This window comes from Sinohyriopsis cumingii, chromosome 13, assembly GCF_028554795.1.
Source record: "Sinohyriopsis cumingii isolate HCF-2022 chromosome 13, ASM2855479v2, whole genome shotgun sequence".
Classification (NCBI taxonomy): domain Eukaryota; kingdom Metazoa; phylum Mollusca; class Bivalvia; order Unionida; family Unionidae; genus Sinohyriopsis; species Sinohyriopsis cumingii.
Window position 1 is genome coordinate 80,454,183 of NC_142973.1, and position 22,835 is coordinate 80,477,017.

A 22,835-nucleotide genomic window follows, 5' to 3' on the forward strand; every position below is an offset into this window, starting at 1 on the left:
TTGCTGAAATAAATGCATTTAAAACTTACTTCATCCATCTTGTGACATCATCTTGGATGTATTGGTCAGCTTATATGCTGGTCTTGCACTTTTTAATGCTTTTACCTATTCAGTTTTAGAGAGATGGTTTATATACAAATGGGCTTATATTGTGAGTATAAATAATAATACAACCCACTAAAACACAACCAACTATAATACAACCCATGAAAATACAGCCAACTACAACACAATGTACAAGAAATGTTGCAGTATATGTGATATAAAATGAAGTGAAAAGACAGGATAGAATTAACAGAAAGGTGAATGTGCCCTCCATAGATATAAATTTGATAAATAAAACAGTAACAAAGTATCAGACACATTCATGATTAGCACATCTGCACTTATATAATAGTCCAAGTGTCTTTACCTAGTGCCAAAAATCGCAGTGTTAATGTCAACCTTGTTGGTATATTTGTTGAGATGGAAGACAGGGTATGTCCTGCTGTCATATGTTACCATGCCAACCTGGGTTTCTGTAGGACTGACTGGGAAACTGTTCACTGTGGCTGTCACAAAGTCTAGCATCCTGCGGAAATTCTGAGGGCCAACACTTCCAGAGGCATCAAGTATAAACAGAATGTCTGCTGGGTTGGTACCATTGCAACCTGATGATAGTAATACAAGCATTGAAAGGTAGCAGCCTTTGGATTGCTTGGTGGTACAAATAGGAAAATCTGTCCTTGGCTCTCTCATTATCAACCCATGCATGATTACAAGCACATTCCTATTTTTCATTTAAGAAAGCTTTATCTGATGGTAGGCTTACCCATTCCCAACCCATATCATTTTCAAGAACTAAATACAAGGAAGAGGAACTCTTGGCCCATCACAGGAAATACTTCAGACAATAAACAATCAGAGATGCTATCAACACTAATACTTTATATAGGTCACTGACCAGAAAAGACCTATCTGTGGCATACTTTTCTTCTTCTAGCCAAAAGTAGTCAACTATAATACAAGCAAATCTAGAGGTAACTATTTTCAAATGTAAGCAATTAAATTAAAATTACTTTAAAAATTTTACATTACAATGACAACCAGATTTGTGTTTGTAAGAAATGTATTCTAACACTACACGCCCAAGTCCAAGCATGATATCACTCACCAAGCTTACATAACCTGACAATGGACTATTTCTGTGTAAGCTGTCTCTGAATACTTATATCATGTTGAGCTAACAGCAGAACAAAAAATGTAAACCATGGACATTATGTGGGACTTAGTAAGAAATCTGCTATTTCAATCTGTTATACAGGACACCTTGCTAGCCAATACATATGAGAATAAATTAAAAAGAAAATTTGCTTGCTATTAGTGAATAAAGAATGCTTCACCTTGTGGGTGAAACTCATTTGAAGCAAACATCCTTTACATAGTTCCTTCCACAACATTTCATCTACTTTAATTTATAAAGAAATCTTTTGTTCAGTAGAATTTGTGATGCATTCTGGTATTCTGTTTTGGTTTCAAATTTTCTAACATTCAGTTTTGTAATTCTTTTGTAATATACAATTAGCAGATAGTGACTAACAAGTTAGACTTATGTGGTCATATCATCCAATTAGCAGATAGTGGCTAACAAGTTAGATTTATGTGGTCATATAGTACAATTAGCAGATAGTGACTAACAAGTTAGATTTATGTGGCCATATCATCCAATTAGCAGATAGTGGCTAACAAGTTACATTTATGTGACCATATAGTACAATTAGCAGATAGTGGCTAACAAGTTAGACTTATGTGGTCATATAGTACAATTAGCAGATAGTGACCAACAAGTTACATTTATGTGACCATATAATCCAATTAGCAGATAGTGACTAACAAGTTAGATTTATGTGGCCATATAGTACAATTAGCAGATAGTGACCAACAAGTTACATTTATGTGGTCATATTGTTTGGAATTATTTTAGGAGTAAAATCTGTTGAGCCTTTTACAACTGTGATGCCTGTTGGGGCCAAGCCAAGACCCTGTAATGCCTGTTAGGGCCAAACCAAAACCCTGTAGTGCTTGTTGTGTGAATGCCAGTGAAATCTTGTGCATGATCATCTCACCAGAAATGAAGACCTGTATTGTATTATTTCTTTATTTACTTTTCCAGTGAGGTTACAACTTGCGTGTTTTTGCAAGATAATCAACAAGAAACTGTTCAATGTCACCAAGTTTTTGGCAGCAGTGTATGCTTTTGTTTAATACCCCCACCCACCTATGGAGTAACATTGGGGTCCATAACCCCCACACCTATGGGTCAATATTGGGGTCTATGACCCCCCACCTATGCATCTATACTGGGTCCATACACCCCAACACCTATGGATTTATATTGGGGTCCATAACCCCAGACCTATGGGTCAATATTGGGGTCTATACCCCAAAGTCCTATGGGTTTATATTGGGGTCTATATCCCCCAGACCTATGGGTTCATATTAGGGTCCATACCCTCCAGACCCATGGGTCAATATGGGGTTCCATTTTATTGCTTTTTGTTTAATATCCCAGAAATATGGGTTAACACTGGATTACACTGCACTGCTTTTTGTTTAATACCCCCCAGACCTATAAGTTAATATTGGGGTTCCATTGCATTGCCTTTTTTGTTTAATACCCCCCAGACCTATCAGTAAACACTGGATTACATTTTACTGCTTTTTGTTTAACACCCCCCAGACCTATGGGTTAACAATGAGTTACATTTCACTGCTTTTGTTTAATATCCCCAGACCTATGGGTTAATATTGAATTACATTTCATTGCTTTTTGTTTAATACCCCAAGATCTATGGGCTAACACTGTGGTTCCATGTCACTGCTGTTCGTTTAATACTCCCAGACCAATGGGTTAATATTGGGGTTCCATTTCACTGCTGTTTGTTTAATACCCCTAGACCTATGGGTTGATACTGGGGTTCTATTTCACTGCTTTTTGTTTAATACCCCTAGACCTATGGGATAATACTGGGATTCTATTTCACTGCTTTTTGTTTAATACTCCTAGACCTATGGGTTAATACTGGGGTTCTGTTTTACTGCTGTTTGTTTAATACTCCTAGACCTATGGGTTGATACTGGGGTTCTATTTCACTGCTTTTTGTTTAATACTCCTAGACCTATGGGTTGATACTGGGGTTCTATTTCACTGCTTTTTGTTTAATACTCCTAGACCTATGGGTTGATACTGGGGTTCTATTTCACTGCTTTTTTTGTGTTTAATACCCCTAGACCTATGGGTTAATATTGGCATTCCATTTAACTGCTTTTCTGTGTTTAATACCCCTAGACCTATGGGTTAATATTGAGGTTCCATTTCATTGCTTTTATTTTAATATCTCCAGACCCATTTGTTCATGGTCAAATTCTAACTGGAGTCCTGTCAGGTTATAAATTTCCATGTCACAAGTATCACTCTTTATAACAGCATGTATAACCCATGCACCATCAATTGTTTTGGCAAATACCCAACACACACAAAGGTGCTGTATTTCCAGGGTTCAATTTATTAAATTCAATAAAGATTGGTCGTTCTGACCTTTATTGAGATGCTAAGCTTAAGCCGACCTTGCTAAATGATAGGCCATACACTATAGTGCCTGGAAGAGTTATCTGCCTTTACAAGTGCCTTTCATTAACTGACCTGACTTTGGTAGCTTGCTTTGTTCATTTTCATTGGATGATACATCCACGTTAGCACCAGTACCAACAATGTTAAATCGAACAAAGTCTGACATCTCAGAGTGAGATGGTTTGAGTGACGGTATACAGCCCTTGTTGGTAGCCACAAGTCTGTCTGTGCAAAGGCTTGCATAACCTGACCTGAGCAGTGCTAGTAAAGCCAGCTGCTCTAGAAAAATTGTATCAACAATTTAATAAACAGTACAAACAATCTAATACACAGTAAGTTTATTATTCAACAAAATACCAACCACAAGTTTGGAAATTTAATTCTGTACTCAGTATACTTATAGCTTCCTGTTAGTGCAAAGTGAAATATGATTTGGAGTGGGCACAACGGCTCTTACATTGCAGGTGTCACATGATTTTATTTATCTTTAAAGAGAGAGCAGATGTTGGGGGAAGTGCTAATTTATTCATGGCAGGTCAAAGACTTATGAAAAATAATAGCATTTATTGACACATGACAGAAATTGCATGCATGGAGACACAAGATCATTCCAAAAACTTGCTTTGACTTAGAGAAATATCAGTATTTTAATATAATTTACAGGGTATGAGTAAGCTTTTTTCCTCTGAATTATGTAAAAACAATAACTTTCTTTGACCTCCCCTCTTCAAACTTTAATACCTGGAGCCAACGTTGTGGCAACGGGTGTTGTGGTAGGTGGGGGAGTAGTGGGTGGAGGTGTGGTAGGGCATGGCTGGGTACTACACTGATGATCCTCCCGAGCTGATCCATTACATGGTTTGCCACCATTGGCAGGAGGAGGATTGTCACAGGCACGCTGTCGGAACTGTGTGCCACTGCCACAAGAGCGGGTACATGGTGAGTAGGAGCCCCAATTTCCCCACTGACCATCCACTGAAAGAAAGCATGCATCTCATTAAGACATTGATCACATGACTACTGCTATGGACATTAATATACCCATGTCATAATAAGTAATAACACATCCTGATATTACAAAAGATAACAATGCCACAAAGTTATGCAAAGGAACGGCATAATAATTAACCTAGGCTTCTGAATGTATTTCAAAGTCATTTATCATCTGCAATCAAATAAAATAAGAAATCTTACATTTGTGCTCATTTCAAATCAAATTTCCAAAACTCATTGAATATTTTACTTCTTGTGCTTGCCAAGGCTCACAAAAGATAAAAAATATATTTTACAAGTTTCAGAAATTTATTTTGGGATGGGCAATCATACAAGATCATCTTTTTCTCTTGCTTGTGTACATACATGTCTGAGAAAGAAAATGCAAGTTCAAACGTTATCTCCATGACCCCCACTACTCCACTATGACATTCATGCATATGTTATATCCCTGATGGGGCCCTGAGTAGCCGAGTGGTCTAAAGCACTTTCAGTTATGAACCACTGCCATCTCACCTCTGTCTGCGTGGGTTCGTGTCTTGGATTCGGCCAATGTGGGTATGTGAGAAAGCTTGCCAGTAGCTTCTCGAGGGTCGGTGGTTCTTTCCGTGGATTTCACAGGTTCTTCCTCTACCATTAATACTGGCCGACATGTATAGCCTATCGTGTGCTGAAAAATGGCATTAAACCCTACAACAAACAACAACAACAACATTATCTTCCTGACACACTCTGATATTCATGCAATATGATATGTACCTGACCCAAACTATGACATTCACAAGTATCCTATCTCCCTGAAACATTCTGATATTTACCATAGATACACAAGCATAAGTTATTTCCAACTGCAAGCAGGATGGACCATGATCTGGAAGCACATTACATACCGTACCCCATAAGAAGTATTCTTCAGTATTACCACCCACCCTCAGTAATCCCACCGCCACCCTGGGGGTGGTACCACTCACTTTGGGAACCACTGATCTACATTGTCATTTTTTTTTCTTCAAAATATCATGCAAATAAGGTTCTCTGTATTGATGGACAAATAAGTATGGCTGGACAGGACAAAATCAAGATGCCTCGAATGCTTGCATTGGAGACATGAAACTGGAAATTATGAGGAAATCAAGTATTACATATATATTTACGTATGAATGTTGTTACATAACACCAAGGACTACTGACTCTGTGGTAAAGAGTAATCATTAACCGAAGATCAAGATGGTCTTTACTGGCTCCCATGACAGGACAGTATTGCACACCTTGATCACAACCAACTTCCTTCATATTCACCATTATGCCTACCCATCCCTAGCCCCACAGCCATGAAACTTTCACCATTCAGTCTACCAATCTAGTCTCATAGCCATTCATATTTATCATGAGTCCACCAGTCCTGTCCCCTCACCCCAGTCACAAAATATGTTTACTTAACATTCAGTCTACCAATCTTAAGCCTCATAGTCATTCATATTTACATTCAGTCCACCAGTCCTGGCTCCACAGTCATGAAATATGTATATTTACCATTCAGTCCACCAGTCCTGGCTCCACAGTCATGAAATATGTATATTTACCATTCAGTCCACCAGTCCTGGCTCCACAGTCATGAAATATGTATATTTACCACCACAAGTCCTGGCTCCACAGTCATGAAATATGTATATTTACCACCACAAGTCCTGGCTCCACAGTCATGAAGTATGTATATTTACCACCACAAGTCCTGGCTCTACAGTCATGAAATATGTATATTTACCATTCAGTCCACCAGTCCTGGCTCCACAGTCATGAAATATGTATATTTACCACCAGAAGTCCTGGCTCCACAGTCATGAAGTATGTATATTTACCACCACAAGTCCTGGCTCCACAGTCATGAAATATGTATATTTACCATTCAATCCACCAGTCCTGGCTCTACAGTCATGAAATATGTATATTTACCATTCAGTCCACCAGTCCTGGCTCTACAGTCATGAAATATGTATATTTACCATTCAGTCCACCAGTCCTGGCTCCACAGTCATGAAATGTGTATATTTACCACTCAGTCCACCAGTCCTAGCTCCACAGTCATGAAATGTGCATATTTACCACTCAGTCTATCAGTCCTGTCCCCCCAATGAGGCAACTGACTTGGCCCCCACGCTTTTAGGAAATCTACTCCGCAATGCAATTTTTTTGCTTGAAGCCTTGCACTCATCGCTTGCTGCCTTGGGCCCTGCACATCCTAGGGCTGTGCCTGCGGGCCATATTCAGCCTGTGACTTGGTTTTATCTGCTTAAGTACATTACTGTGTGTGGCTTCATAAATCGTCTATCCAGCCAATGCCCTGGAGGAAGTTGCACATACCTAATCCACACGGAGATGCACAAGAGTATCTTTGGGATATATCTGGGCCTTAATCAACACTTCACCAATTGAAATAAATATCCACACCTTATTCAACACTTTACCAACTGAAATAAATTTCCACACCTTATGCAACACTTTACCAACTGAAATAAATATCCAGATCATATTTACCACTTTACCAATTGAAATAAATATCCACATCTTATTCAACACTTTACCAATTGAAATAAATATCCACACCTTAATCAACACTTTACCAATTGAAATAAATATCCACACCTTATGCAACACTTTACCAATTGAAATAAATATCCACACCTTATTCAACACTTTAACAGTTGAGATAAATATCCAGTCAAGGTACATTTTAATTTTATAGTCAGTCAAGATATATTTTTAATGTTATGATAATTCAAGATACATTTTTAATTTTATGGTCAGCCTAGCTCTATTTTTAATGTATGGTCAGCCAAGGTACATTTTAATTTATGGTCAGTCAAGGTCTCTTTTTAATGAATGGTAAGTCAAGATATATTTTTAATTTTATGGTCAGTCAAGGTATATTTTGAATGTTATGATAAGTCAAGATACATATTTAATTTTATGGTCAGTCAAGGTCTACTTTTAATTCTTTGGTCACTCGAGGTGCAGCAAATAGACTATAGAAGATTATAAATTTATTTTCAAAATACTGAGTGCAATTCTGGCAACAAAAGTATAACAGATAAAATATTTTGCAACAAAATCACAATATTTGATCTTAAAGTATGGAATGATTTCCAAGGCATTATTTCTTCCAGAATATTTAAAATCCCAAAATAATTTTCTGAAGAAAAATGTAAAAATAAATAACTACATTTTGGACATTGGTTTTCAAGTTTATTTCTTCCCACTATTTTTCCCTCAGGCTGATGTACCTTGGAAGTGTAAAATATAAAACAGAATCAAACTTCAAGTCACTGAACACTGTTTAAGTCTACTCAAAGTGATATCATAACAGCAATTTTAATTTAATGTGACTATACAAATCAGGCCTTACCATCACATGCGGTCTTCCTCAGCTCTGCGTTTAGAAGCTTTAATGAGTTAAAATCATCAACGGTGAAGACATGTTGTGCATCTGAAGCAATATGCCCAAGCTCGGTTTTGTCCACGCCACTCCCAATTCCGATTGCAAAGACCTTGATATTCAACTGGTGGAGTTTCTGTGTCTCTACCAGGGTGAGGGGAGGATTGGTTGACTGACCATCAGTCATCACGATTAAGATGTTGGCCACTTTGTCACGGTCACCGGCAGGTTTGGTGAAACTGTTCCTCATCACATACTGCAAAGCCAGGTCCGTCCGCGTGTTACCACTGTCATATGGGATTTTGTTGATGGCGTTCAACATAGCAGTTTTATTCTGGTATGTATTAAGGTTAAATACATTAGTTGGATTGGTAGAAAATGTGACCACACCAATCTGAACAGCATTGGGTCCAAGAGGAAAGGATTGGGTAAATTTGGTAACAAAGTCCCTCATTTTTTGGAAATTAGTTGTTCCCACACTGCCAGAAGAGTCAAGAAGGAACACAATGTCAGCAGGCAAGGTTCCACACCCTGAAATACACACAGTCAGTTGGTAAGACAGAAGAAATGCTTAGATCTGTATTCCTTCAGTGCTATCTAACATCATTCAAAATGTTAGGTATTCTTAAATCTAATTGTTGCTTCTAAGTGATACTGATGAGGAAAAACAGGAACAGCTAAACCCCGACTTACATAATAGTTGTATTCCAAACAGTGTGGGTCTAGCAACTTGAAATCAAAATTTGTTGTTTCACTGCCTTGAATTTTCATTGAAAAATAAGTAATTTAATTAAATTTAATACAGTTTATTTGAGCTGTTTAAAAATCATAATTGTTTTGTTTTATTTTATATAAATAATATCACTATTTTTTAGTCTTAGCTAAAAGAATTAAATTAAAAAAAATATTATTAAATAGTGTAAACTGAAATTTGTTCAAGTCAAAATTGCATGCGTTGGTGGATACCAGTGTTAAATCCAGTGGTATACAGAAAAGGTGAACCCACCCATGAGCCAGTGATAACTGTAATAAATCCTGGTATACAGAACAAGTGAACCCATCCAACCCAAACCCCCCAGCCAATGGTCAAACAGCCACTAAAACATAGTGTCCATCAACTGTTTTTGAAAAACATAAAGAAAAAGAAACAAATGGAAACACAGGAAAAAAATTGAGACCTGACCTTCACCTAAGTTCCTACAACACGTTAGTGACTATGTAAAATATACAGTAGTACATGTACATTTTGTCCCTCTCAATGTAGGGCATCGTGAAAGTTACTCTAATGAAACAAATTTGGGCTGAATTCCAAATCTGACTTTTCCTACACTGATCACTCTAATGTTCTATAGTGGTCCACCTCATTTTACAAGGTCACCCCTTCTGCACTGAAAATCTGGCCTTATACAAGGCATGCCCTTTTGTCAAAAGGACAAATTGGGGAAATTATATTATTTGGGTGCCAAGACAGTGGCCTCTCTGAGGGCCTCAATCTCAAGGTGGGCCTCTGTATCCTTCATCTTCTAATTAATTCATTTTTGTGTTTCCCTTAAAATTGTGTAGTCAATGAATAACATAAGTTGTATAAACTAGATATTTGTGCATGTGGTCTTACTAGTATATTGCTATATTGTTGTATGGTTACAACTGGCATGTCTACCATAGAACATTACCAATGAACTGTCACCTGCTGAGAATATAATGCAGAAAGTGAATTTTGTGGACAGGATTAAAAAAGTTAACTGCCCACATTCACCAACATCCTAACTGCTGAATTGTGGCAAGATTGAGAAGATCCAAATTTAGCAAGAGTCTCGACATGCACATCAGACTTCTATCTTGTTTATATCAGGCTTACCTAAATGTAAGGAGACTATCTTGTGTACATCAGGCTTACCTAAATGTAAGGAGACTATCTTGTGTACATCAGGCTTACCTAAATGTAAGGAGTCTATCTTGTGTACATCAGGCTTACACAAATTTCGGGAGTCTATCTCATGTACATCATGTACCAAAATGTAAGGAATCTCTTTCATGTAGCTCAAGCTAACCCAAATCTAAAGAGTGTACATCAAGCTTACCCATATGTAAGGAGTCTGCCTTGTGTATATCAGGCTTACCCAAATGTAAGGAGTCTGCCTTGTGTACATCAGACTTACATAAATGTAAGGAGTCTGCCTTGTGTACATCAGGCTTACCTAAATGTAAGGAGACTGCCTTGTGTATATCAGACTTACATAAATGTAAGGAGTCTGCCTTGTGTACATCAGGCTTACCCAAATGTAAGGAGTCTGCCTTGTGTACATCAGACTTACATAAATGTAAGGAGTCTGCCTTGTGTACATCAGACTTACATAAATGTAAGGAGTCTGCCTTGTGTACATCAGGCTTACCTAAATGTAATGAGTCTGCCTTGTGTATTTCAGGTTTACTCAAATGTAAGGAGTCTGCCTTGTGTATATCAGGCTTACCCAAATGTAAGGAGTCTGCCTTGTGTACATCAGACTTACATAAATGTAAGGAGTCTGCCTTGTGTACATCAGACTTACATAAATGTAAGGAGTCTGCCTTGTGTACATCAGGCTTACCCAAATGTAATGAGTCTGCCTTGTGTATTTCAGGTTTACCCAAATGTAAGGAGTCTGCCTTGTGTATATCAGGCTTACCCAAATGTAAGGAGTCTGCCTTGTGTACATCAGACTTACATAAATGTAAGGAGTCTGCCTTGTGTACATCAGGCTTACCCAAATGTAATGAGTCTGCCTTGTGTATTTCAGGCTTACCCAAATGTAAGGAGTCTGCCTTGTGTATTTCAGGCTTACCCAAATGTAAGGAGTCTGCCTTGTGTATATCAGGCTTACCCAAATGTAATGAGTCTGCCTTGTGTATTTCAGGCTTACCCAAATGTAATGAGTCTGCCTTGTGTATTTCAGGCTTACCCAAATGTAAGGAGTCTGCCTTGTGTATATCAGGCTTACCCAAATGTAAGGAGTCTGCCTTGTGTATATCAGGCTTACCCAAATGTAAGGAGTCTGCCTTGTGTACATCAGGCTTACCCAAATGTAAGGAGTCTGCCTTGTGTACATCAGGCTTACCCAAATATAAGGATATTTCTTTTTTGTTGTTATCATAACAAGATTTAAAAGAAAATCAAGCTATATGAAAATGTTGCTCATCATTCACTCTGGACCAAATAAATTCTGATGATACTCAACCCAACTGCTTGAATACTTTCTTATATCTATTTTAGACTGAATGACTGGCACTGGAAATGTAGAGGCTTGGTTTTTTGGGGTTGACCCTAATTTTAATTCGACTGTGCAATATTTGAACTATTTCCAGAAAGAACAAAAAACCGAATCCAACTCCCATGTCACAAGTCTATGCCAAAAAGAACAAAAACACAGTCTGACTCCCATGTCACAAGTCTATGCCAAAAAGAACAAAAACCCAGTCTGACTCCCATGTCACAAGTCTATGCCAGAGAGAATAAAAACCCAGTCTGACTCCCATGTAACAAGTCTATGCCAAAAAGAACAAAAACCCAGTCTGACTCCCATGTCACAAGTCTATGCCAGAAAGAACAAAAACCCAGTCTGACTCCCATGTCACAAGTCTATGCAGATTACTCCTTCACTTGGCCCTAGACTATATTACTCTGGATGTCAGAGAAGCGTGGTTGGACGGAAATAGTGATGGGAAAGTATTATATGACTGAAATTAGTTTCACCACACCCCTTTCAAAAACTACAGCTGAATATCAGTAATATATTACCTGTCACTATTGCCCTGTTGAGTTTGCCAGTGGGGGGGGGGCCTGATGGCCTCAAGAAACTGGTATAAAAAAAATGCACACCTACCCCCATCATATGAGTGTTCCTACTGTAATCTGGCAGAAGGCTGAATCATTTTTGTGCTGATACTATCATGTCTGATGAGAAAATGCCTTCACTCTGCTGTGCTAGTAAAACTTGGAAAAGGTGATGTGTGACATAACCAATATTGCAACTTGGTATAACATGCTCCAATCAAGAATGATTAAGACAGGCCCAGAAAGTGGCAATACCATTGACTTCATGGGCTTGATTCTCATGAAAGAAAAGTCCCTCTCAATGAAAGACTATCAAGCTCTCTTGATAATGAGGACAATCAACTTGGAGATGGTGGGTGTCAAAATATGAACAGAGTTCTTAATAGGAATAAGATGACGATACTGACCATTTTGTGCTACCGTTTGATGTAGCCAAACAGAACCACAGCTGACACTGTGGATCTCAATATGGAGTGGAGATACAAAAGAAAGCTGGTTTTTAGGCAGAAACCCAGGTTTAAAAAGAAGAAAAACAGACTCACAATTACCATTGAATCATAAACTCCCTTTTCTATAGACAAGGCATCAAGCTCACTGTTACATACACATGCTAAGGAGTGCAGAAAGACAGATTTAAGTGAAAGGTTTTCAAAGGAAGCTCGTAAGGAGTTTTGATAAGAACATCAAAATGCACAAGAAATTCCAGTGATACCAGTCTATGCAGCTCAGAATTCTTGCTAAGACTGGAAACATGGGATATAATCTGCAGAATCCTGTAGAAGGGGCCATTAGAGAACCTGAGAATGTTAGACAGGGCTACCCCAAAGATTTAAATGACAGAGACCAAACATTCCATGTCTTGAAGAAGGAAGAGAAGAAATGTTTGCCACTGCACTTAAAGATGAACAACTAGGATCAACACATTTCTTACTTCAACAACCATGAAGATTCTTCACTTTGCATTGGACACTTCAGAAGTTGACCACTTACTAGTATGGACAATGCAGTTGGCAATTCTGCTCAAAAACTGGCCCTGTTAGAGTGATCACTTGAGATGAACCAAGCATAATGGTGCAGAATCTGTGAGTTGCATCAGAAAAGAGATTCCCTTTGCTATGAGAGCAGGTACCTCCTCTAGCTGGGTCACTGTGGACCAACAGAGTAATCTTTCCTTTGTGGGAAAGTAGGGATAAAGTAGGGCCAAATAGGGATATTAAATAATGAAAAAAGTATACCATGTATATAAATTACAGAAAAAATAAATCATGACTTACTTACCTTCATAAACAACATACCATTAATCAACAGTAGTTATCTCATTAATTTAGGTTGCCTTAATGAACTTAAAGCTCATGTGTCAACTTTGGTCATGACAATGTATATTGGTCATGTGACTTAAAATGAGCATCACAGAAAGTATAAATAGTTCTTAATTGCAACTAACAATAGAAGCCAGATTACATTATTATAATTACAACTAGTTAAAATTATATATTTAATCAACTGCCAATATAACTGCCAGCATTTTTTTGTTTCCATTTCAAAATTTTCACCCAAATTGAGAAAGGAAAAACCAAAATTATCATTTAGTATTGAACTTTAACCTGAAACATGTGGATGTTAAGTTGAGGTTACTTACCTGTAGTATTTGGGTCAGACCATTATAATCTGAATAGAGGATATTATGGCGTGAAGATATCTCATGTACATTTGATGGGGTTGTTTAAAAATAGCTTTAAAAGGTTTGGATTTGTCATTTTTGTGCTGTAAAGTATTGAGGGTAAGATTCTAGAAGGAAGCTTCAACCAGTGGTTCAAGGGAGATGGATAGTTGTAAACCACTGTCTTAAGGGGTTAGGTTCTATGATGAAGCTTCACTCAGTGGTTTGGGGGAGGGTTGTTGGCTACCACAGTTTTGAGGGTAAGGTTCTAGAAGGAAGCTTCACTCAGTGGTTCATGGGAGATTTTAGTTGACGACCACAGTCTTCAGGGTAAGGTTCTAGAAGGAAGCTTCACCCAATGGTTCATGGGGGTTTTAGTTGGAAAACACAGTCTTGAGGGTAAGGTTCTAAAAGGAAGATTCACCCAATGGTTCATGGGGGCTTTTAATTGGAAAACACAGTCTTGAGGGTAAGGTTCTCGAAGGAAGCTTCACCCAATGGTTCATTGGGGGGGTTAGTTGGCAAACACAGTCTTGAGGGTAAAGTTCTGGAAGGAAGCTTGACCCAATGGTTCATGGGTGGTTTTAGTTGGTAACCACAGTCTTGAGGGTAAGGTTCTAGAAGGAAGCTTCACTCAATGGTTCATGTTGGGAGGGGTTAGTTAGTTGGCAAACACAGTCTTGAAGGTAAGGTTCTAGAAGGAAGCTTCACCCAATGGTTCATGGGTGTTTAGTTGGTGACCACAGTCTGGAGGGTAAGGTTCTAGAAGGTAGCTTCACCCAATGGGGGGGGGGTTAGTTGGTAAACACAGTCTTGAAGGTAAGGTTCTAGAAGGAAGCTTCACCGAATGGATCATGGTTTTTTTTTAGTTGGTGACCACAGTCTTGAGGGTAAGGTTCTAGAAGGAAGGTTCACCCAATGGTTCATGGGGGCTTTTAGTTGGTGAGCACAGCACAATCTTGAGGATAAGGTACTAGAAGGATGCTTCATGCGATGGTTTATGAAGGTTTGAGTTGGGAACCATAAGATGCAAGAGAGATTCCATCTAGGCATTAGTGAGCCAGACACCAGTCTTTGCAGCCTGAAATACCTGATCAAGTCTGCTATGTGAGAGTCTGTATCAATGGCCAAGCTTTTCAAAATAAATTAGTGAGTTGGATAGGGCTACCCTATAGCTCTTGATAGTAGCAACTGAAGAAAATCAGCCACTGCATTCAAAGAGGAACAGCTAGAATTGACAAATTTTCTACTGCAACAATTGCAAAAGATTGTCCACTTTGCATCATATGTAGACTGCACAGTCATTTTGTCTTATAGCATTCCTTACTGATGTGGTAGTCTCCATCTTGAATGGTTCCTCCAGCCAAAAATGTCATGGAGGGTAACATACCACACTATGTGCCATGGTGTACGCCAAACAGTGGTGTGATACTGAATGAGAAATATTGTAAATATATTCCACTGTAAGTAAAGCAAGTACTTATACAAATATTCAAATGTAACAACTGTATGGAAAAAGGAAATAGAATTCTGGAATTGCAAAAAGGGCCAAATACATATCAATTCACCTTCAAATTTACCAAATTCATGATAATCCATTAATGATATGCACATCTTCTGGTGATGACCTTAGAATTTACCAACATTCCGTCAAAAACTACATTAGTAATTGTACTAATGAGGTTGTGATCGACATATGTATGGTCGAACAAACGGAATTTCTACACATACTCCAGCCTAAAAAAGGTAAAATAAGAATATTTGCCCTTAAACCAATCTGTGTAATTTTGTATTGTAATAACAGGCTGAATAAAAGGGTTGACAGATGACAAACTAATGCACTATAGATGTATTATGCCTAAGCGTTCAGTCTTTAATACATTTAACTGAAATTGTCATCAAAACACTGTTGACTAAATTATATGTATTTCTTTGAACCTAATTGTGGATATGCAGACTGATAATCCAGATGTGCAGATTTTCTTCAGGTCTGAAATTACATTGTAAAACTTACTATTTCTTTTTGGACCTTTGCTTCTACTGGTGTTTTGTTTTAAAACTGCAAATCAAGTACTTAAGTGAAGGATTAATTATGGAAAATAAAGAATGAAAATGGTAAGAACTTCAATTCTGAGTGCTCTATCTATTAAGAACTTTGTTGATTTCTAGTACTAACCCTTTGACTAAAGTAAGCATGCACTGTACATACCAGGATCAACTGTTGTGGTTGGAAGAGTAGTTGTTGGCCTTGTGGTAGTTGTTGTTGGCCTTGTGGTAGTTGTTGTTGGCCTTGTGGTGGTAGTTGTAGTTGGCCTTGTGGTGGTAGTTGTAGTTGGCCTTGCGGTGGTAGTTGTTGTGGTGGTGGTGGTGGTTGGGCATGGCTGTGTATTGCAGGCACTAGTCTCTGTAGCTGATCCATTGCATGGTTTCCCACCATTAGCTGGTCTTGGGTCATCACAAACACGTGATCGCTGGTGTGTGCCTCCTCCACAACTTTTGGAACAAGTAGAAAACAATCCCCATTGTCCCCATCCTCCATCCACTGTTGAGAATGTATCATATAATATATAATTAGAGATGCTGATCTTCAATAGCAAGGAATATTGACAAGAAGAAAAAAAACAGTATGTAGAGAACTCTGCCACTGAAAACAATCAACTATCCATCATATATTAAATGACAGCAATTTCAGCAAACATGGTCCAATTATCTGTTAAAGAATTTGAAAAGTAACTATTTTCATATTTCAGTGATATATCAATGTAATTATGTGTTCTACCCAGTGGCATAGCACCTGTGGTTTTTGTACCCCAATACCTCTGACACCTGGGGCAACTGGCCCATCCATACCCTCTACCTTTGACTGCTGCTGGTAGTACCATGTCTTATTAAATGACAGCACAGCTATTCCAGAAAAAAGTTTCCAATTATCAGCAAAAAAAAATTGGAAAATATACACTGTTCTCAAACATACATTTATTCATACTGTACCTAAATATATTTATGTGTGGTACCTTGTTATAAATCAGGTCATCTTATATGGAGGTACATTACCTGGGTCCACACTGGGGATGGTTGGGTGTATACCAGGCTAAATATTACCCTATTTACTGTAATTTAAGCATATATACAGATAAGCAAAGATCTCTGTGCACATTTACCAACTGACATTGTCATTTCCAATTCATTTGTTTTGCTTTTGGATTGTGAGTACAGTATCAACTTGTGTCATTTTTCTGTCCAGAACAATGTAAAGCTTTTTTGCTATAGCATTTTCCTGACTTTTGGACAGTTGTTGTGTCTATTTATATATGCTATTCAGTTATCCTGAATAAACCAGAATCATGCTATAATTTCACATTATAATCTGTTCACAATGAGTGAAGTTCCATGCATTTTTAGCAAGATTTATGAAGTGAGTGAAACTCCCTCCATTTTTAGTTCAGTCATTTGCAAATTAATACTCCATGGAGGTACATATACATAGACAAATTGCTAATAAAGGTAAGCAAGTTTATTTCATATTTCTTCCTGTAAAAAAATTATGAATAGGGGGCTTACATCTTGAGATTTGTCACATCTTGGGATGGTACCATAACCCCATTTTCCAAGTAACCACTTTCTTCAGAAATAAATTATTTAACAATTTTACTGAAGCAAACTAAAAATATTTAATATTTTCATCAAGTATGTACAGTGAGTATTTCTTTTGCTTTTAATATTATGTTTCTCCTAAGTTTAGTAACACAGGTGTTTTAAGTGCCTGTCTTGAACAACGTAAATTCTAACCACTCTACATTCAGTGTAATGGAATCCTTGGCCATATCCACCTTGTAAAAGGTCTGTGTTGTACTCGTGTATCTTATAGTTCCGGACAATTAGTGAGGGACTTTCTTATATTGAAGTGTATTATTAAAGCCTTTAATGAGGTGCTCTATCCTGCAAAGTTCTCAGTAGATTTCAAAAGTGAAGAGTCAGTTGACCCTTGACTCCAAATTCTCAAGAGTCCAAATTAAAATCTCAAGAGTCAATACTGAAATCTCGTGAGTAAATTTTTTTGACGTCACGAGCCCATAACTGTATAATATTCAAGATTTCTTGTCTCGTGCTGAATAATGAGATACTTTTAGTATTTTCTAAGAAACATTCACTCTGAATTTTGTAAAAGTGCTTCTCTTTCTATGTCTTGCTGTGTGTCTATTTTGTATATGAGACGGACAGTGGATTATTTTACACTTAATTGTATTTACCACTTCTCAACATATTCTTTTTTGATCTGATGAAATCATTTTATATGCATATACCCATACTACTAGCAAGGTCATATATTATTCGGATATCAAGGATGTACAATGGTGAATTGTCAGTTCATGTTTTCACTCGTTCTTAACTTTTCTAGCTAATTTCAGAGATTGACTCTCCTTCACCTCAGAGCTCACACTATCTTTCTGTTTCTTTGGAGTCTGAGGTTCGGAAAATTCATCAGTGACAGGTCGTTCCCGAACCTAAGACAGAAAAGAAAATATACTTCTTTGCGCCGTTATGCTTTAAAAGTTCAGATGTATGCACCGTTTCCATTCAATTTTTTTTTTCTTCTGAATGATCCATTAACGTTTTAGCTCGAGGTTTTAAACGTTTTGCCGACTGAAGCAAATTAACCGTCAATAAAACATAATCCCACACTTAAAACTGACTTCGCGAGACGCCATATATTCCCATTTTGTCTAACTGATTATAATTTAAAGCGCAATCAAACTGACATTTTTTTTCAGAAATGAATCCCGTGAAGTCATAGATGATTCTGAAGTTTTAAACATTCCGCCAAATGAACCAAATCAATTGCGAATACAATTATTCAAGTTGGTCTACACCTTGACAACCACAAGGGCTCGTATCGTTGCTTACAATTGACCTGTCATAAATGTACCATATAATAACTAGTCATTATATAGTACATGTATGACATGTCAATTGTAAGCAATGATACGAGCCCCTGTGTCATATGCTCCAGTTCTGAAAGTTGATTATAATTTGATGTCCAAACATACCAATTCTAATGTGTGATCAAAATTTCCACGCGTCAAAATGGGTCTTTTTTAAATTCCACACGTCAAAACCCAAGGGTACGCATCTCTGATACGAAGGAACTGTGTCAATGGCGCCCGCAGCATAGGTCAAGGGGGTCACATGACTCCCCCCATCATACGGCAAATATATATATATATATATATATATATATATATATATATATATATATATATATATATATATATATATATATATATATTCTACAAGTTTAATCATGCAAATGAAGCTGAAAATATGTCACAAGATTCTATTGAAAACGCTTAGTAAATATTAGCTTTAGTTTCATACTGCTCACGCACATAACTACGCATCTAACTCTCCCGGCCGTGATTGACTGACCCCACCCCACCCCCCTGCACAAAATCCTGCGAGCGCCCATGACAGTGTTATACTAAAACATATTATAAAACGGGTTATACAGCGGTACCTTGAAACACGGGCGCCCGCAGGATTTTTTGCAGGGGGAGGGGGCAGTCAGTCACAGTCGGGATTTTAGTTACGTACTTCCGTGCGTGAGCAGTTCTGAAACTAAAGCTGATATTTACTAAGTGTTTCTAACTGAATCTTGCGACATATCTTCAGCTTCATTTTCATGATTAAACTTGTTGGAATTTATATATATAGTTTGAAAAAATAAACCCAAACTGGATGAATGTGAGGTAAATTTAGATTGATGGGACAACCTTACTGGATACCAGACGATGAAAAGATGAAGAAGAAAGGAATCATTGAGAAAGTGAGGAGATGGTGGAAACAGTGGAGAAAAAAGAAGAAGAACCCAAAGCCCTTTTCAGGGCCACTCATACGCCTCGAAAAGATTTGCTTTCTTGCCTAAAAAACTTTAAGTCGATTTTATATTTTAGGTATGATTGATTGATGTTCATCAATCTATGTCTGTATGTTGTATGTGTTATATATGTCTATGTCCTGCCAATCGTTCTAGGTTTTTTCCCCGCTGTTTGGCCCGATTGAGGTCAAGCCCTTGCTACATTGTTACCAATCTTCAGTATCATGACGTAACCTCACCTGTTCCATTCCTATTGTCCCTATATAATTTCAACCTTTTGTCCGTATATAGTTCCAATCTTATGTCCGTATAGATCTTCTCCGTATATAGTGTTACGTGTTTAGGCTCGAATAAACAGTAACACAAAAGAGTGAAAACAACAAGCCTTTTAAAATTTAACAAATAGTTTATTTCCCTGGAAAAATTCTGTAAAAATTAAAAAAAGAGAAGTACTTACGGTTTCAAGAATCAAATCCAAAAATAATCTAAGAATAATCCACGAATAAAATTGCAAAAGTTCTAGTAATAAATGTTCTAATACTTTCAAGTTCGAATCCTGATGGAAAATCCAAGATGGATGACGATGACGTATGCTGTAGTCAATACTGTGCTTATCTACAGTTCACTGTAGAAATACAAATAATGACACTCCGGTGCTGGAATTCCAAATTAAATTTGTAAGCAATGTCTTTCCAAAATTTCTGTGTGAGCACTCTTCAAAATATTTCCAGAGAAAAAAGAATGAATCCTTTTGAAATCTGACGGATCTGAAGAAAATTATAACTCAAATTCTGGCTACAACAAAATAACTTGACATCAGTGTAAAAAGCTCAAAACTCAGAAATCACTCTCTACGCATCTCTATTAAAACTAACAAATGCACAGTAATGGAAAAACCGGAATTACGAAACCGAAGGGGAGGGGGTTCACGTGATCGTGTTTATGTCACGAACACCAAATATGACCCTGACAAAAACCAATCATTTTCAAATAAAATAGAACTTGTTTAAGAATGTTGCTACAAATTCTGAAACAAGGTCAGGAATTAGATCAACACCTGGTGTTTACGAAAGAATGATACAGGTCAACTGATTTTCTGGAAAAATATCATCTCCAGTGAATAAATTTACATTATAATAGCATATAATAGTATACAAAAATTTAAAACTGACAATTATATTTAAATAAAAAGGAATCAAATCAGATATACGTAACAACAACCCCACGAACTTTTTGACTGGATTTTCCATTGTCCGTATAAATCTTGTCCGTATACAGCCCCACGACCTTTATGACGGGATTTTACATTGTCCGTATACAGCTCCTATTACTACTCATGATATTGTGCTATCACTGCCATAATAGGGTCAATAACATACACAACCATGATATTGTGCTATCACTTCCTTATCAGGATCAATCGCATACACAACCATGATATTGTGCTATCACTTCCTTATCAGGGTCAATCGCATACACAACCATGATATTGTGCTATCACTTCTTATCAGGGTCAATGACATACACAATCATGATATTGTGCTATTACTTCCTTATCAGGGTCAATGACATACACAATCATGACATTGTGCTATCACTGCCATAACAGGGTCAATGACATACACAACCATGATATTGTGCTATCACTTCCTTGTCAGGGTCAATGACATACACAACCATGATATTGTGCTATCACTTCCTTATCAGGGTCAATGACATGCACAACCATGATATTGTGCTATCACTTCCTTATCAGGGTCAATGACATACACAACCATGATATTGTGCTATCACTTCTTATCAGGGTCAATGACATACACAATCATGATATTGTGCTATCACTGCCATAATAGGGTCAATGACTTACACAATCATGATATTGTGCTATCACTTCCTTATCAGGGTCAATGACATACACAACCATGATATTGTGCTATCACTTCCTTATCAGGGTCAATGACATACACAACCATGATATTGTGCTATCACTTCCTTATCAGGGTCAATGGCATACACAATCATGATATTGTGCTATCACTGCCATAACAGGGTCAATGACATACGCAATCATGACATTGTGCTATCACTGCCATAACAGGGTCAATGACATACGCAATCATGATATTGTGCTATCATTGCCTTAACAGGGTCAATGACATACGCAATCTTGATATTGTGCTATCATTGCCTTAACAGGGTCAATGGCATACGCAATCATGATATTGTGCTATCATTGCCCTAACAGGGTCAATGACATACGCAATCATGATATTGTGCTATCATTGCCTTGACAGGGTCAATGACACACACAATCATGATATTGTGCTATTACTGCCATAACAGGGTCAATGACATATGCAACCATGATATTGTGCTATCATTGCCTTAACAGGGTCAATGACACACACAATCATGATATTGTGCTATCATTGCCTTGACAGGGTCAATGACATACGCAATCATGATATTGTGCTATCATTGCCTTGACAGGGTCAATGACACACACAATCATGATATTGTGCTATCATTGCCTTAACAGGGTTAATGACATACGCAATCATGATATTGTGCTATCATTGCCTTGACAGGGTCAATGACACACACAATCATGATATTGTGCTATTGCTGCCATAACAGGGTCAATGACATATGCAATCATGATATTGTGCTATCATTGCCTTGACAGGGTCAATGACACACACAATCATGATATTGTGCTATCATTGCCTTGACAGGGTCAATGAGATTAACGCCATTAATGGGTTGTATGAAACATGGAATATTCATATTTTTCCATATCTATTGCAAACTATCAGTCCTGTGAAATATCAATTATGAAACCATAATACCGACAAGCATTTTTTTAATTTGAACAATTGCATTTTATAAAATGTCTGCCTGCTTCACATAAATTGGACATATTTTCTAATAGTGAAACCATTCAGCAATAATACCATTATATTTACATACACAAGATTTTTATTAAGCACTGCTTTTATTGAGCTTAAAAGTGGACACTCCAATTTGTTAAAAAATAAATTTTATATTAAATATGTTTCTTTAAATGTCAGACTCAGAGACTAAAATACCAGACATACAAAGCGAAAAAAATTCATGTACAACTTGTCTACTCCTGCTGCAACAACTTCCATTTTAACTCCTTTGCTTCAAAGAGTATCATTGGACAACTTGTAAAATCTTTTGGACTTTCCGTCTGTGTTTCCATGTGGGATTTGTGTTTTCAGCAATAAAAAGAATTTATTTCATTGTTTGCCATCTCTATGTGTTTCCATACTTTCCCACCTCCATTGAAAATTAAATCTGCAACATCCTCGCCATCAGTAACTAACTTTTCCAATGTACCATCATAGATTGCCAATATATAATCTTGGATTGCAATTTGACTGATCAGAATCTTCCATTGTCGAAGTATGTACGACACTTTCATATCTT

At 37.4% G+C, this 22,835-nt stretch overlaps 1 protein-coding gene across 4 annotated transcripts in view; it reads right to left on the reverse strand.

Annotated features, from left to right (window-relative positions):
* LOC149785889 (uncharacterized) overlaps positions 1 to 22,835 on the reverse strand; it is a 243,980-nt gene that overhangs the window by 211,287 nt on the left and 9,858 nt on the right. For 3 of the 4 annotated variants that reach the window (XM_089979881.1, XM_089979883.1, XM_089979880.1), the window contains exons 3-6: positions 15,717 to 16,049; positions 8,007 to 8,567; positions 4,352 to 4,585; positions 413 to 650 (exon numbers count right to left, since the gene is read on the reverse strand). In XM_089979881.1, the coding sequence (XP_089836007.1) occupies positions 413 to 650; positions 4,352 to 4,585; positions 8,007 to 8,567; positions 15,717 to 16,049 (1,366 nt within the window). The remainder of the gene's footprint in view (positions 1 to 412; positions 651 to 4,351; positions 4,586 to 8,006; positions 8,568 to 15,716; positions 16,050 to 22,835) is intronic. The other variant, XM_089979882.1, reaches the window with a different exon arrangement.